An 18,461-nucleotide genomic window follows, 5' to 3' on the forward strand; every position below is an offset into this window, starting at 1 on the left:
GCGACACAGCGCAGGCGCAACCACGAGCGCCAGCGCAGGGAAGCACGCATCGGCTGTGGAAACTTTACGGTCAGCGGCAACCAAGTGCAGTGCGAAAACTTTCCGCCGACCGTCAAGTGAAACAAGCAAATAGCCCGATTGACCCACACACCGGGAATGCGACTCGATTCTGATCCGGACCCCAAGAACCAAAATCTGAACCCGAACCTGGTTTTTTTCTGATGTCAGCGGCGTAGGCAAAGTTCAAGTGCAGCAACCCTCGTATATGCAATCGCACTAAGCAAGCGAACAAATATTATATGAAGTAAACTTCCGAAAAGCCCCGGTACCTGGCCTTTTACAACTTTTAATCATCCATGTTAATTACGCCTACGATTCCTGATCGTGTAGATGATCTTGCTTATAAACGTCCATACAGAAATATCGGATATATTCAAAATTCTCTGGTCTAGGGAACTTTTTACAAATAACACTATGACCAACAATTACAAATTCTTACGACCCAGTCGGAAGTGGAATTATTCCCGAACACGTTCCGTCATACTTATTTTTCGAGTGGAGGGTGTTCCATAAGGCTTCTGTAAGCATTACTTCTGGACGCATTCTTTGAAAGGCTTCTGAATAATTTCCAAAACTAGTATTCCAGGATATTTATATTACAATACTTTCGTAAACGTTACTGAGGATTGTTTCTAGATAATTTTTCGAATGAATTATTAGGAAAATGTCTATTGAGTGTATTCTAACTAAAAATAAAGACAGTGTTCCCAAAGAATATAAAATAAAATGAAATGAAACGAAAAGAAAATTTAACGCAACATTGTGTGATACTTGCAAAATACAAGCTTAAATCTGAAAGCCGTCGCTAAATTTCTAAAAAAAAAAACACTGACGATCTTGACGATTCAAAATTGAAAGCGCAACTAAACAGAAACGCAATAAACCAACTAAAATGCGACGCGCTTCTTTGTGCGCTTCTATCGTTTTCGTCATTTGCTTTTCGTAAGTACTGTTCCTTCTGTGTGCCTACTGTCCCTACTGTGCCTTCCCCTCTTACAATGGCGATCATCAGACAATGTGAGAAAACATACAAACGTGGAAAAAAGTATTTTGACAACGCAATGCATGATCAACCACCACTTTTAACTTTTAAATGAGAGGAGTAACGGTAACCAAATTCATTTTGGGAGAGAGACAACAACAAAGGCATTCAGAGAGCGAAAGCTTGTATTGATAACGAAACATATTTATTTTCTATTATTATTTGTACGCCAGCCTTTGATTTTTTGGGTAGACAAAAGTATTTTGACTATTCAAAATTTCTTTAAAAAAATTGTAGAAAAAGTATAAATTTGTGATGTTTACAAACTAATTAATAAACAAGAGAGAACGCTATAGTCGAGTTCCCCGACTATCTGATACCCGTTACTCAGCTATTCGAAGAGCGAAAGAGAGTCTTCAGCACATACAGTTTTTGGCGGTTTTGTGGGCGTTAGAGTGGGCGTGGCAAAAAGTTTTTTGGCAAATCGTTAGAAATTTACAAGACTAATACAAAACTGAAAAAATATCGAAACATTTTTTAAAAGTGTGGACCTGGCAATTTTCGGCGGTTTGTGGGCGTTAGAGTGGCAACATGAATCGACAAACTTGCGCTGCGTCTATGCCCCTGAAGTCTGTATGCTTAATCTTTCTAGCTCTTGTAGTTCCTGAGATCTCGACGTTCATACGGACGGACAGACGGACGGACAGACGGCTACTCGGCTACTGATCCTGATCAAGAATATATATACTTTATATGGTCGGAAACGCTTCCTTCTGCCTGTTACATACTTTTCAACGAATCTAGTATACCCTATTACTCTACGAGTAACGGGTATAAAAACAAACCCTCCTTTGACATCAATGACCTTCTGCAAGCGCCCAGGAATAGATTTGACCAAATTTTGTAATGTTTCCAACGAGATATCCTACCAAAGTCCTTGAACCTCAGTAATCGTCTCTTCTCGCGTTCTTGATAGATCTGGGCTTCGTTTTTTTTTATATAAGCCCACACGTTCTCCATAATATTGAGATTGGGGCTTTCATTGTTGCATCAATTGGTATCAAATCGCCCAAGCCATTGAAGCAAACGCAACCCCAGAACATTACTAATCCCCCACCATGTGGTACGGCTGGCGTTTGCCAAGTCCTATTTAAACAAGCCGCAATCGTTTTGGGAACAAGTGTTATGGACAGATAAAAGCTCTTTCGAATACCACGGATCTAAGAAAAAGATTTACTGCAGGTTGCCAAAGACTGCTCGTAAAAAAATTAGGCCGGTGTGCGAACGGGTACCACATGGTGGTCAGTAATGTTCTGGGGTTGCGTATGCTTCAATGGCTTGGGCGATTTGATACCAATTGATGGAACAATGAATAAGGACAAATATTTACGTGTCTTAAATAACCACGCATTTAGTTCTGGTGACCGGCTCATTGGACAATCATTTGTACTGCAGCAGGACGACGCTCCATGCCACAAGGCCCATATGATTTCTGCATTTTTGAGAAATGTCGAGGTTAATGTGTTAGATTGGCCGCCTCAAAGCCCCGATCTCAATATTATGGAGAACGTGTGGGCTTATATAAAAAAAACGAAGCCCAGATCTATCAAGAACGCGAGAAGAGATGATTACTGAGGTTCAAGGACTTTGGCAGGATATCTCGTTGGAAACATTACAAAATTTGGTAAAATCTATTCCTGGGCGCATGCAGAAGGTCATTGATGTCAAAGGAGGGTTTGCTTTTTATTAGCAAAACTTGTTGAACTTGTCAGCTTAATTAGTTTGTAAACATCACAAATTTATACTTTTTCTAAAATTTTTTTAAGAAACTTTGAATTGTCAAAATACTTTTGTCCACCCAAAAAATTAAAGGCTGGCGTACAAATAATAATAGAAAATAAATATGTTTCGTTATCAATACAAGCTTTCGCTCTCTGAATGCCTTTGTTGTTGTCTCTCTCCCAAAATTAATTTGGTTACCGTTACATTTAAAAGTTTAAAGCGTTGGTTGATCTTGCATTGCGTTGTCAAAATACTTTTGTCCACGTTTGTAAACGTACATACTATTTCTTCTATTCAATAAATGTACATTTATGGTTTTGATTTTTTTTACATATATGTACGATGTATGTGTGGAAATATGTATGTTATATTAATATTATTTATATATTTTTATATAATTTTAAATATAATATAATATAATTGTTAATTTTCATATTAATAATAAGAGGACATTCTAAATAAATATACATATACATAATTGAAGAATAATACAGAAGAATAGAATACATATACATATTAATAATAAGAGGACATTCTAAATAAATATACATATACATAATTGAAGAAGATGCTTGTGATTCAGCAGAAACTGTGTGTAGATAATAATACTTATACTATACTAATACTAGTCTGGAAATTGCTCGTGCTGAACATCCGTCTACTGTGTGGCACGTAGCGCCGTCCTGTTGAAACCACATGTTGTCCAGGACCAAATTCTTGATTTCAGGCCAAAAGAAGTTGGTCATCATCGACCGGTATCGCTCACCATTGGAATTGGCTGTCGCGGGTTTCCGAGGACACTGTCCCGCACAGCAGCGATATTCTCGGCAGATCTCGAGTTACGTTGACACAAGGGAACCGGCCTATTGTTTACTGACCAGGTTGACTCCAATCGACGGATAGTCGACTCGGCAGGACGATCTTCGCGACCGTTACTATTGGATAACGCTTTATTTGTTAGCTTCAAGACTCATTTGCCTGAATTAATAGCTTATTTTGTGTACACATGACTAAATTCGGATAATTGAAAGTAATAATAAAATTGTTCAGTGCTTAAACAAATCAATAGCGCTCGTTTATAGTACAGTCTCCGTCGCATCCCCAAATACGCCGGTTAATTACGATGCATTAAGTTATGTCAACTTGGCGAGCATCGCGCCCTCTCCGACTAATGCGTCAAGGGTCGAGAGCCGACAAGGTCAAAAGGCTTTTAAATATTAGTCTGTACAACAAAGCTGTCGCTAGCGGATTTGTTTGTCTAAAAATAGTATGTTAAGTAATGGCCCATTTCTATGTTAAGTCGGTAGCAACTGCAATGCTATTAGCTTATTTCGATTGTTTGGTTCGCTCCTGCACTTTTGCACAGCCGAGCGGTTAACCAAAAAAATATTACACTATACCTTTTGGGTTTAAAGGTTTTTCTCCGGAGTCCAGTATAAAATAAGGCTTTTTGTACTCGTTACTCGTATAGTAAAAGGGTATACTAGATTCGAATATTTTGTAACAGTATGAATAGTATGTAACAGGCAGAAGGAAGCGTTTCCGCCCATATAAAGTATATATATTCTTAATAAGGATCAATCCGTCAATCAGTCCGTCTGTTCGTCAAATTGACGCATATCAGATAGACGGGCAACTCGACTATAGCGTTCTCTCTTGTTATGTCATAATAAAGTGCAGTTATTGGTGCTTGAATTTCATTCTTAACCAATAAATATCTTAAGAGAAATCAAAAATGCACGTCCGGATTAGGTAAAAAAAATTCTTTCGTAACCTTCACATACAAAAATCGTATATCAGCTATTGTGATGGAAGTTCCACTTACTGTATAAATACCCTATATTAAATTAAATTATACGCTTTATAAAAAAGGTTTCAAATACCCGTTACTTAGCTGGTGGGAGCGCGAATTTTCTATTAAAAAATAATAAAAATGAAAAATAAAAAAAATTAAAAGTGTGGTCATGACTGTTTGTGCGGTTTTTAGGCGTTAGAGTCAGATTGGCAAAATTTTTTGTTGAAAATCGATAGAAATTTACATTCAAAAATTAAAAATATATCAAAAAATTTACATTATTTTTTTCAACATCTTGATGTTTGCGCTACTTTTTGATTATTGTATCACTAGCTAAGATCGGACAAAAGCAGCCGATTTAAATTTCTTCATGTACATATAATAGTCGCTTGCGCACACTCTCCTGATGCGCTTCGTCTCACAGGGATACTCTGAAACTTAATACTTATTTGACTCAAGAATCTGCATGCTTAATACTATTTACGGCTCCCAAAATAACAGCGTTTAAATAGACTTTTTTCCAAAACTACCTTCTTTTCTTGTAGCGTTTTAAGTAATCCGATTATTTCCAGTTGTTTTTAATATAAAGTTTAAAAGGGCTAACAGTTCTTAGATCAACAGCCTTGGTGTATGCCATATACATTAATCGCAATAATTTTTTAATTATTATTGTAAATTGAATATTACAAACGAAATTCTATAACAGTTTGATCATTTTCAGAAACCTGTTAACTAAGATACAGGTATCTGATAGTGAAGACATCACATTCAAGCCTTTATTATATTTTGTAAATCTTCAAGTTACTAAGTTTATCAATTTTCGTGGCTGGCACATCCAGAGGCTCTAAGGCCTCTACGTATGAGTTATAAATGGGACTAAATTAAATGTGATCATTTATTAACAATAAAATTGATAATAAAGTTAAATATGGATTGAGAATTTTTACGACTATGGCCCCAGGGATTGAATACCTGCCATGTAGGTTATACAAACAAAATATGCGTTAATATAATTGAAATATTTTCTTGAACAGTTTAAATATAAATTAAAAAGCTTTATTTCGGTTTACTATAGTTTTTGAACTTGTCAGCTTTAGCAAGATAACCTAAAAATGAAACCATTCGCATGGGTAAACAAGCAGAATTACACTTACAAATAATTTGTCACCAATACTTCTCACTCTTCTGAAATTAACCCGTTTAACTTTAAACCAAAAATGGGAACAAGCGGATATAGAATAGGTAGTTATAAAGTAATATATACGAGCCACACCAAAAAGAGGTTTAATGAAATGTGAATAGTTGAAAACCACCGAATAAACTGATTGTCTCCCCCTCAAGACCTTTTACACTTACAGTATAAATGCGTTATCTCTATGTTCTGTGTCACCCTTTTTTGTCTGACTATTCTGTGTTCTTCAATCCGGTGGTCCGTTTAATAGTCATATTGCCTAGAAAGGCGAAGGGGAGGTCTGGGTCGTGTTGCATTTTGCAATTGGCTAGCTAGCTACAATGTATAAATAAGTTTTACAAAGAATTTTAACGCAGTTTGTTCTCTCCATGTACATAGTAAGCTACAATAGTATAACAGGTTATTTGAGTTTAGGTCATGTATAGCTTTCATATATCATAAGGTCGCAACATCTCAATTCGTTATCAAAAATGTTCATAAAAAATGTGAGTATGTACGTCTTTGTAGGTGTTTCTATGCAGTAAGCTACACTAATATTGGTAATTGGAATATCCAGGTGATTTAAGCAGGCTTTATGGCTCTATAAATATTCTTCAAAAAATAACTTTCCTCTGCGCATCGGATTTACGTTTCAACGGGACGTTCATAGTGGTTCAAAATGGTTTGATTATCTCTCAGTTGGTTTGTGCTTCCGCTTCTCTTCTACTTAGCTTTAGTTGACGGTTCGCGGGGGTCGGCATAGGTGGTGTTTGATTCGTAAGATTCGGCTCATCTGAATGACTTTTGATATAACAGATTTGATGTATTCTACGTATTTAAAATATAAATTATCAAAATCAATCCATAAACCGAGCTCTCATAATTTTGCTTTGCCTTCGTCTCAATCTTCTTCAGCTACTTCTGCCAAGTTTTTTGTTTGTTTTGTTCTTCAATCTGGTTCAGTTACACGCTAATCACTTAACATAAACATAATGAATATCATCGTAGTACACATTATCAGCAGTTATTTGACTTTGCGCTGATGCAGACTAGAACTACTGCTGTCCGGGTTAAAGATGGCATCGTTGTTGGATAACACACCCTCCTTGAAAAAGCCGTCCTTGTAGACACCATTAGATTGCCCGTTGCTTTTTACGTACTCATCCTCCATCACCGGCTGAAAAGAAAACAAAAAATTCTCAATGAGTTCAATGGGTTTAGAGCACTAGACAGTGGCACGTGTGTGCCTGAGCGAATGCTCAATTGTGTGTTTTTCTAATGGGCGGCAGATTGGGACTGGGCTTGGACCATCGCATCCGGCTTCACATGCTAGCGCTAATTGAAACATCCCCCGCTGAGAGTTCGCAAGTGCTGTTTGCTTAACTTAGCTAGTTAGAATTTTAAGTTGATAAACAAAATTATGATGATATAACTGCCCACGCCGGCTCGTCTCTCCAGAACCAGTCCCTCACCTTGGTGAGGTCGGGGCGTTAGGGCCTTGGGTATGTAAAGAAAATATATGTGCTCTATCCCCACTTGTATCACTCAGGCGATGACCTTGTATCCCCCTAATGGGCCACTGATTGGTGGCGGTAAGACCTACCATGCAAGCCCCAGTATTACTGCCGTTTGCAACCAGGGCGTCACCCTCTCCGAGATGCTTGCTGTGTCCATTCGAAGGCAAGGCGTTAGCATAGCCGTTGGCCTTGACCGCCTGCCGGCGACGTCGAGCTGCGTTGAGATATTTCGCTTTGTAAAAGTCGGAGAACAGGAACAGAAACATAACGCCATGCAAACCGATCCAGACCATGAAGCCCTTGGGATAATCGCATTCGCGGAACAGAAGCTGGAACTGGTGGGTGAAAATAGCCACGAATTGAACCTGCAAGTCCGAGGAAAACATATAAAAATCTCGAAAAGAAAGGGAACTTTTTTCACTACCATTTGGAAGGTGGTCAGGTACTTCTTCCACCATATATACTTCTGGTACTTCGGACCCATGGCGGCGATCATGTAGTAGAAATACATTACAATGTGCACGAACGAGTTGAGAAGGGCAAAGAAGGTGCTATGACCGCCTGTGAATGAGAAAATAAATGGGCTGTACATTTTCTATCTATATAAATGCGATTCCTATACGTACCTGGTGCAAACTTGAGACCCATCCAGACGGAGAAAGGCATGCAGCCGTGATGGATGACGTGGAGTGTGGAGACGTGCTCGTTCTTTTTTCGCAGAATGAAGAAGAGTGTATCGAAGAACTCGGTGAACTTGGATATGTAGTACCACCAACAAATGTTGACCATCTAGACGGTGGAATAGAGTTTAAATATACTTTTGCAGGGCTATCCCTAGACGAATTTACCCGCATGGCCAAGCCAGTGGTGCTATAGTCAACTGGCTGACACTTGAAGCTGTAGTGGCCCCACCATCCGCTCATTAAGTACTGCAATGAAGGGAAATACGTATTAGGCTGTGGGCCGGATAAGGGGGCCATGAATGACTTACCTCATAGAAGATCCACGCACTAAATATTGTTTGTATCGCGTTATATACAACTAAAACCGTTCGCAGTTCCATCGGTTTTCGTTTGGCCATCAGCCTGGGTCCCAGGGATTTACTGAAGTAGGCATAGAATATGCACATGCAAAGTGTGGGCAGTGGCGAGGATAGCAGAAAGAAGTCGTTAACGCGGGGATCTGAAATGCAAAGACGCTATCTAAAAATTACCAAAGCATAAGTCCTGCTTCGGACATACCGCTCTTATTGTCCATTAGGTCCCGATACCACTCCTGGGCTTCTTGCAGTATGATTGCCATTTTGTTGTCACTTATGTTTGTGGATCCTGTGATGCTAGTAATGAGATCGGTTCTGTAAATGGTTTAAAAACCGAGCTGCAATGGAGCGGAATAATGTGGTTAACTATAGGGTGTACATATTTTTATAGAATGTAGTGAAATATCAGCCAGAGAAGTATTTAAATCATAGCCAACTTTTAACCTCGCCCGTAACTTTTTAAAGGTTAATAACATTTATATTAACGTAAATCGCCAACGGCAGACTCTGCAAATCGGTTTCCATGTAATTGACAATGCGTTAGAGGCAAAACACATTTAAAAGCAAGATTCATGCAATTAACAATTCTCCCGTGTATCAACACTTTGGATCAGGAAATTATAGTCCCAGTTGAAGCGGTAATGAGGGGCGTGACTTGGCTACTTGCACAATGCGAGCTGCTAACTGGACAAAGACTGCACTTTGTACCCGCCTGGCGTATTCAGGTTCCAGATTCCATCACAGTGGGCTCAGGCCATTCCAATTTTGATCTGATCGCGGGTTAAGAGAGTTCAAGCGATACACCGGAGGGGTTAGTACAGGTTCCCGTCAAACTGTCTTATGAATATCAATTGATTGCTCACGGGACATCGAACGAAATCCAGCGACAGCATATACACTCGCCGTTTCGCTTTTTTCATTCTGAGTCAATCTCATTAATAGGATAAGGATAAGGTTTGTCTTGAAATATGTTCAGTTATTGTTTAGAAATGTGGTAAAAATAAGTAAACACCACACTGGTTGGTAATCAGGAAAAAAAAAACCTAAAATTAAGTATCTTAAATTGTAATTTAAAGGATCATGATTGGTTAAAGAAGTAAGAGAAGCGAATGGTTTTGGGGGCAATGTTGCACATTCCTAAATGTAGGCATTTGACCAATGAGCCCCGATTACCTTAACCCGTGTAGCACTATTAAGTCTTAGCTATGTGACAGGCATCGATTACAGAGACTACTTTCCAGATACTTCCCAGCACTAACCAAAGCCATATGAACAAGTGAGTTACGGCAGTTTAGGTGGCTTTTTGAATGTCATGGGCAATAAACTAGCCATGGCTATGGTGATGGCGGTGACGATGGCGATGCCGATGGACACGTAAGACTTGGCGAAGCTGGCTCAATAAGCGTTGACAAAAATGTGCCGCTGCCATTGCCTCAGCCAGCGTGAAATTCGCTGCTGTCGCAACCGGTGAGTGGCGTTTGTAGTTCGCTGTGTGGGTCAGTGGCACGCTTTCCGCGTTGGCCTCGCCCGGAGGCATAGCATCCGCGAGGTGTGGCGGCGGCGCCGGGCGTTTGACTTGCGATTTCGCTGTTTAATTTGCATAATATATAAAAACACTTGAGACCACGCTTCTGCAGGGGGATGGCCATCAGCCACAACCACTTAGCTCGGAAGAGGAGACGGATCCCACTTATGTAAGCGGCTCGACGGAGCAGAGTGCAGAGAAGAAGATGGAAGATACGGAAAACAAGAAAACGAGGCGGCAACTCGTACTGGAACTCGTGCACATGCTTTGCGGGAGCCATCAGTGGGCCATCAAGAGCCATCTTACGGTCGCAGTATGGACCCAACCACGGTCCTGCTATCAGATTGGGTTCTTAATCGCCTTCGAACCCCTCCGACATGTGGTTTTGGGGGCTAGGTGCCTGCACGCTATTGTTTACACGGTTGAGTTCTGCAGCAGGTTGCATTTTTGAAATCAATTAGAGCGGCTACACCCGCAAGCCAGGGCACATGCACTCCAGCCAGAGCAATACCGAATAGCAAAAACGGCGTAAATAGTTTGATGAGCTTGCTGATTTTATCGCAATCACCCCAGGGGCGGGTGAGTATGTAGATTACACGGCGGTGACCGGATTTTTCGTGGCAATCACTCGCTTAGAAGACCTAATTAAGTGGAAAATCGATGGCAGCGGACCAAGAGCTGCACGGCGGAATCGCGGATGACGCATTCTTGGATGATAAGCGTGTGCTCATGATGATCCATATATTAAGACCGACAAGTGAGTCACGGACTATGAATTTAATCTACAGCAATATGGGCCCCAATTTTTTTTAAATAGGCCCCTTGTGATAGCCAGCAATCAGAGGACTGAGTTGGCCAGCTGTCCCCTCATCAGCGAACCCCATTGGCCGATGGGGCATCAGCTAATTGGATTTGATAAGCCGGCTATCAACCTCTGTCTTTAAACCAGTGGAAGTCCCGTCACGTTTCGGGCGATTATACAATGCGGTTGGCCAAGATCTATGTGCGTTAGGTTGCAGCACGTAACTGCCTATTTTTTGTTCAATATTTAACCGTCTGCTCATATATCTACGTATTTTGATTTTTTATTCAGGTTTTGCCTTTGGGACAGTACTAGCTGTTTGGGTTTCTAATTAGGAGGGGGTTTGTTATCTAATCACAGTCACTCGGCAAGGCCACGCACACACTCGGACACTCACTTGGTCAATCAGCGCGGGTCCCGCCTTCTTAGCCCGTCGGATCGGAATTGAAGTCGAATTTGTAGTCGGCTAATCGGTCATTTGGCAACTAAGGCGGACGATCGGTTGTTCCGTTTTCGCGATGCTCCACCTCGCACGCTTTTAAGCCAACTGACGACTGGTCGGATGTGCGTCTGAACCATATCAGGCAGCGGCGACGAAAACCGTCAACATCGAAACCTCAACCTCGGCGACCCGACGAAGTTGAATTGATCAATGCGCTCACGAGTACAACGATTATACGGCTTAACTGTGAATCACGCCAAGTACCTACTGGGCGGTTATGGTATCTGGTATCGGGTATTGGGTATCGGGTATCCACCATTCACAGGGCTTTTCACAGGCAAAAGTCAAAAGCGGCGCGAGAGTGGTCGAGAGCCCAGAGGCAGACACAAGCCGCTACGTGAACCGTTGTCCAGCGAGTCAGAAATACAACTGACGCAGCGCTCCACTCCGGCGATCAAAGATGGTCAGTCTTCGTACATCGCAAATTATGTATTTATTCACAGCGGCGGTGGAGAAACTAGAGCCACGCTACATCGACTTTTAAAGGCAGAGGGTCTTGATGAAGGAGAATAACGGGTATGGAGACACAGTATGGCTCAATAAAGTAATTGCGAAATAGCTCTGAAGTCTTAAGCCCCTAACTATGACAAAGTCGAAAGTCGGGTCATCGAGGGTTCTTAAACCTTGTATAATCCGAAATCAAAACAAGAGAATGCTATAGTCGTGTTATCAGTATGAGTATCAGATACCCGTTACTCAGGTAGTGGGAGTGCGAACGAAAAATTGTAACAATGTCTGCAGTATCGGTAAAAATTGGGCAAAATTGGTCAGACATGACCAGATTGACTCTGCCATTGATCCTGATCAAGAATATATACCTTATATATGGTCGGAAACGCCTCCTTCTGCCTGTTATATACATTACCCTTTTACTCTACGAGTGACGGGCATAAAAACTATTAAAAGCCCCGAAACAAACTAAACTCGAGTACTACTTCAGAGTACAAATGTATATAAATCGGCATCGTCATGTTTAAATCATGTTGTAATCAAATAATTCAAGCTAAAAAAAATCAGCACGAATTTAAGAAGAAAAACTTACTTGGTTGTTGAAAGCCCCATTATTTTAATTTTCTTAAAGTCTTATAAAACCATAATATTTTAAAGGAATGTTAATGTTAAAGGAATAAAGGAATGCCATAACCTGATTGTAAACATGATAATTTCATTACTATACTGACTGGGAGGATCCAATTATTTTTTATTCCAGTTCACTATAATAGATTATATTTAAGATTCAACAAAACAACCCTATTTGGTATGGCCTGGTTTTTTTGACCGCTGGTGTATGCCAGGGGAGCGAAGTGAGAGATAATCACGCAGGGAGATTAAAGCGGCGCTTTCTGTGTCTGCGTTTCTGCTCTCTGTGGCAAGTCGTCATCTTTTGCGGCACAGTTTCTTTCTGATGTAACAGCGGTTGACGAGACTGCTTGTTGACCAGTTGGCAATTTCCATTTTCATTCATGGCTGCGATTTGGCTAGCTGGGCCACTAGAGCAACGTCGAAATCACTTTCGCTTTCGGAGCCTCTCTATTTTAGCGGTTGCGTCGATGGCTTCGCTAGCCGTGATGGTCACCCTTGTTTACGGGGTGGCAGACGCCTGGCAGACGGATGGTGGCAGACATCTTGCCAACGGGTGCACTTGCCGCTTGCGATAGGGGACCGCATGCAACAAGTGCGCGGAAGCCTCCGGGCAACCGAACGGAAAACAGGAAAAACCCCGATCGATGCAGAGAGACAACGGTTCGGAGTCGATAAACCGTTACCTGTATGCCTAAGGCCTAATTTCTGGACTGACCAGTCGGCTGGTTGCCCCAAAACTTGGCCAACTGGAAATACGATGTTATGTTCTCCGCGTCCGCTACTTTCTTTTCGAATCGATTTTTTCGATATCTGTTCTACACAGCCAGATGCAAATCGACCCTTGTCGGGCATAGTTCCTCATCAGCCCACTTTAAGAGCGTGGTTAAGACGGCGCTGTCAGGTTTTCGCGATACTAGATTTTCGATGGGTTTAATGTACGGTACGTGTAGGGTGAGTGAAGTGTATGAACAGAGCAATGAATAACAAAGTTCGTTAAAAGGGTTATATTTGCATCTCAGTTTGAATCTTTTAAAACTTAAAACAAGAGAGAACGCTATAGTCGAGTTCCCCGACTATCTGATACCCGTTACTCAGCTAGTGGAAGTGCGAAGGAGAGTCTTCAGCACTGACAGTTTTTGGCGATTTGTGGTCGTTAGAGTGGGCGTGGCAAAAAGTTTTTTGGCAAATCGATAGAAATTTAAAGGACTAATACAAAAACGAAAAAATATCAAAACATTTTTGAAAAGTGTGAGCGTGGCAGATTTGGGCGGTTTGTGGGCGTTAGAGTGGGCGTGGCAAAAAGTTATTTGGCAAATCGATAGAAATTTTCAAGACTAATACAAAAATGAAAAAATATCAAAACATTTTTTTAAAAGTGTGGGCGTGGCAGTTTTGGGCGTTAGAGTGGGCGTAGCAACATGAATCGACAAACTTGCGCTGCGTCTATGTCTCTGGAGTCTGTATGCTTAGTCTCAACTTTCTACCTTTTGTAGTTCCTGAGATCTCGACGTTCGTACGGACAGACAGACGGACGGACAGACGGACGGACAGACGGACGGACATGGCCAGATGGACATGGCCAGATCGACTCGGCTATTGATCCTGATCAAGAATATATATACTTTATATGGTCGGAAACGCTTCCTTCTGCCTGTTACATACTTTTCAACGAATCTAGTATACCCTTTTACTCTACGAGTAACGGGTATAATTATATGTTGAAAATACCATAGACATGCTGTATAAACAGCTCCTTTCTTGTAAATAGATTCCTCGAAAGTATGTTTCAGAGAGATGAAAGGGATTACCATCTCTGCCGATCTGGCCATGGCCGACTTTCTGTCTGTGACTATTTTTTTGACAGCGCGAGTTTGGTTCTAACAGCTGTCACCCCTACTACGTGCTTACAAAAATTGTCCGTGGTTAATAAAAGTTTAATATCAGACTTTAAGAAACCCTTTGAAACTTAAATAAATTATCAATAAAAAAAAGAGCGATTTACTTACTACATGCTGCTTGAGCTGTTTAACTCGTGTCAAATAATTGCGGCACTGGACTTATAGCAATCTTTCTTTTAAATTTCTATCCTAGCTGTTTCTTTGTTTAAAGTGCCTCATCGGATCTTTACGAGTGATCGAACTCTCTAGAATGCACAAACATGTAAGCTTAAGCCTGAATATTTCGGCGCGAAAGCTCATATGCAAACATATTACCTACTAATCGGGTCAAAGTCAGATACTGGTATCGAGGGTCTTGAGATTACTTGTATTTGTTACAGCAATCAAAGACAACGCAAATAAACGCGCTTACAAAACTAAAATAGCAACACGTAATCCGAAACGGATTTCATGGTCAAGTTGCGCAGTACCGAAGACCCTCGCTGTGGGTAAATCGGAAGATGCAGTGCAGCTCTATAACGCTGATCTTATAACGATAATCCATGCCCAGAAATACCTTTCACAAGCCTAGTAGGTGGCACGGATGCCTTAAATTCATTCTATATTATAAATTTATGAATAAGTGTTCACACGTCTGTATACTTTCGTATAAGTATATGCATATGAACACACTTGTGCTCTTATATTTTGGCGATATAGTAACGCTTCATGAATTACCCGTGTCACATAACTACTACAAATGTACGTATATGTGTGTTATTACCGAGAAGCGACTAGGACTGCATAATTAATGTAAAAAGAAAGTAGAAATTAATTATTTAACAATTGTAAGCCGTTGCCTTTATTTTAAGTGAATTATGAATATGTAATTGCAATTTGAAATTTGAAATTACACTATTTAAATTCCCTGCAAATACGTGACGATGAAGCGCAGCAGTAGGGTGTTCAGAAAAAATTACAGGACACATTTTTTGGTGTTCGAACAGTTAAATTAAAAGGACAATGACTTATTATTAAAATGGGTTTGAAGAAAAAACGGCAAATGTTTAAAGAAAAATTTAAATAATTCCATATAAAAAATTTTAGATCTACAACTCTTGTGAAGCCCCCTATTTTACATTTGTGAATAGATAAATATCCTCCACTTACATATTTTGAGGCTAGGGACTAGTGCTATGTTTCTCCTTTTGGTTGATTTTTTGAAAACATTTTTTCTTTGTGAAAAATGTATGGCACTTGAAATTCTCTTACATTAAAAAATTAACAAATTTCCGGGAGCAAGCACACACAAGGGTTACTCTATTTGAGCTGAATCGCTGATGCTATGTATTATGACGTTAAAAAGGTATTTCGAAATTCTATTCACTTTTTCTAAATTATTTTTATCAACAATAGGTTTTTTAAACATTTTTAAGGCGCGCATTTGCTCGTTGCAATTCGCAACTGTAGTACTTCTTGTTATAATATTGAAGTACGCCAACATCTTTTTAAAATATACAAGTTTGTCGATTCATGTTGTCACGCCCACAAACCGCCCAAAACTGCCACGCCCACACTTTTGGAAAATGTTTTAATATTTTGTCACATTTTTGTTAGTCTTGTAAATTTTTTCTCGATTTGCCAAACAACGCCCACTCTTACGCCCACAAACCACCAAATACGATCAGTGTTGAAATTTTTCTTCGCATTTCCACTAGCTGAGTAACGGGTATCAAATAGTCTTGGAACTCGATTACAGCGTTCCGTTTTGTATTAATTACTTACGATTTTAACATTTGTCTTGCAAATTTATTAAAAACTAATCCAATTACGGGGATAAAGTCAGAAATGAAGAAGCCAGAAACAGTATGAAACAGGTATGGGGTAAGATTGTCTAGATTGTGCGGGGACAGATTAGGATATCTGTTTAGCCATGCCATTTTTTGTTTTTTTAGATATATGTATGTACATATGCCAGGATTTTGTTGTTTTGAATTTAATATTTTGTAGTATTTGCAACGGTGATGATATCTTTTGTGCTTGTTGTTGAAAAATAAATATTAATTATATTTAAATGACAAAATTTCGACAACGGCGACGATTTTTTTTTACACAAAAGATATTTTGGATTCTGATCTCCTCGAAAGCAAATGAAAACGGCGGCCCTCGATCACTGGCTTGGATATATTGAGACAATAGCGCATGTAAATGGCAGACCGCTTACACCTGACGACTTCAAGTCAGGCGTTCGATTTATGTATGTGCACATGTAATTTGTTTGGCTGCTCGGGAAGGTCAGACCCACGGAAAACTGACCAAGCTGCCGAAACACACGATAAAAGTTTTCATCGCAGGCCTGCACTGCGTTAATGGTATTAAAATGCATATGTAGATAGGTACATATGCACATGGATAGTTCCATATGCATAGGTTACTGGTGTCAGAATTGGATGTTTTTGCTTTTTTGCGACTTTGCTTCGGGCGTTCTAAATCGAGGAGAAACCACAAATACTGAGGGTTCGACTTCCATAACACTGGCGCGATAAGTTTACCAAAAATGCATAAAAACCACTGGATTAGGACAAAAACAATGAATCTAAAACCAAAAGATAGACCAGGGGGAAAATAAAAAAAGGGACAACAGCAGACGACAGAAAACAGCAATACGAGTATTTGAGGGGAAAATGAAGTGAATGTTCGAAATGTATAGGTTCCGTCAACATCGGAAGAAACAGAAAAGAAAGATGGCTTCGACAAGCCGAAGTTTTTGTACCCTACCCAACCAAATCTATCGGTAATATGGGTAATGTTAGTACCTGGTATACATCGTATTATTTAATAAAAATAATTCGTTTTGAGACATCGGAAACCCTTAATTCTTTAATGGGTTATATCTTTCAAAATAAATAATCTAGAAGAAAAAGTTGTAATAGAAAAAAATATACTCTAAAAATAAAATTGTAAATTTATTTTCTTCGATTGATTTATTTTACTATACACAACTTATACGAAATAATTAAAAGAAATATACTGGAAAGTATAACTTCGGTATTCTCTGCTATTAAATTTATAACGTTAAAATTATAATTTCGAAAGTATTAAGTTAATACGGATCTTATTATGAAATATTGAACACTCGAAAGTATAGATTTTATGAGAATTTTCTTTTGGGTGTAAATGTATGTTATGTGTATGTGTATTCGATAAGTATGTATGCAACCGGTAAAATAAAGCGTTTCCGTTTTAGAATTTGTTTTGCCTATTTCTATTAAAATGACAGAATAATTTTAAAATTTCTCGTTCACACTGCCACTAGCTGAGGAACGAGTACCTGATAGTCGAGAAAATGTTCTACAGTTTTCTCTTGTTATTTTAATATTTATCATATGATAACATTATTAGGCGAAAGCATATAACTGTAAAATTACCGAAATTGAGAGACAACGTATTACATGTGGAGCTTAAAAAATTACTTTTAAATTTCTGGGCAGATTCCAAGACATCACAAGAACCTTGCTCTGCGCACCGTTACTCTCCAGTCATTCCTTCTCAATGAGATTTCAATCCTTATATTGACAAATTATGATCAAGATATATGTAGATTTATATAAAAATATAGATTTATATTATATCGACCGATCTATCGTATCTATTGTTACTCCAAGGGTCAAAATAACATTTAAAATTCGAATCTATAACCTTAGACTTCCCTCCTGAACAGACGATAGCTGTATATCAACAGTAGCTCTTTTCGACGAAGAAGCCTCTGGATTCGTATTACCATCATGAATTGGATCTGTTCATCTCACCGCAGATAACGGAAAATTTGTTTTTATAGCACAGCAGCAGGTCGCGAACCTAGTTCTCTTAACTCTGATGATGCTGTCACTGTCCATCTAATGCTTGTGGCCATAATATGGAAACATCAAATGGTACGGAGATCGTGTCCAAGCATCACAGACGAGAGTCTCAGGGGCCAGACAACCCGCACAATATTATTGTTCTCTTCTTTCTCTATAGGACAAACCGGTTAAAAAACTTTCAGCATAATAGCAGTGCTCAAAAGTGCTTATTAAGCATGCGCTGCCAAAACACATATTAGCGAGCATCTACAAACCAGAGGACTAACACATGCGATTTCTATAGCCCAGTTGTCTTGGACTTTAGACGAATTTTTTTGTTGGCTTGAATAATTTGAGAGTGCTTGTGGGTGTAACCCATACAGCCAGCAGATTGTATGTCTCATCTCTGCTGAATTAGCCACAATCTTGTAATCTACCGTGTAAACGCTGGTGAATATTTGGATTTGATTTGTTTTCCGAGCAA

At 39.6% G+C, this 18,461-nt stretch overlaps 1 protein-coding gene and 1 long non-coding RNA gene across 2 annotated transcripts; one reads left to right on the top strand and one right to left on the bottom strand.

The window, feature by feature from the left end:
• Positions 1-197: 197 nt before the first annotated feature.
• Positions 198-4,780, top strand: LOC122621017. The gene is made up of 2 exons (XR_006326175.1): positions 198-1,002; positions 3,454-4,780. It is a non-coding gene; the product is annotated as an uncharacterized LOC122621017 (long non-coding RNA).
• Positions 4,781-5,653: 873 nt separating this feature from the next.
• On the bottom strand, positions 5,654-11,509 carry LOC122621014 (elongation of very long chain fatty acids protein). Its single transcript, XM_043798736.1, has 8 exons — positions 11,071-11,509; positions 8,549-8,684; positions 8,299-8,489; positions 8,156-8,236; positions 7,934-8,096; positions 7,732-7,868; positions 7,394-7,672; positions 5,654-6,967 (listed from the first exon to the last, which is right to left on the bottom strand). Exons 2-8 carry the CDS (start codon positions 8,607-8,609, stop codon positions 6,815-6,817), a joined length of 1,065 nt encoding a protein of 354 aa, XP_043654671.1. The 5' UTR covers positions 8,610-8,684; positions 11,071-11,509; the 3' UTR covers positions 5,654-6,814.
• Positions 11,510-18,461: the final 6,952 nt, after the last annotated feature.

Source organism: Drosophila teissieri, chromosome 3R (genome assembly GCF_016746235.2).
Source record: "Drosophila teissieri strain GT53w chromosome 3R, Prin_Dtei_1.1, whole genome shotgun sequence".
Taxonomy (NCBI): Eukaryota; Metazoa; Arthropoda; class Insecta; order Diptera; family Drosophilidae; genus Drosophila; species Drosophila teissieri.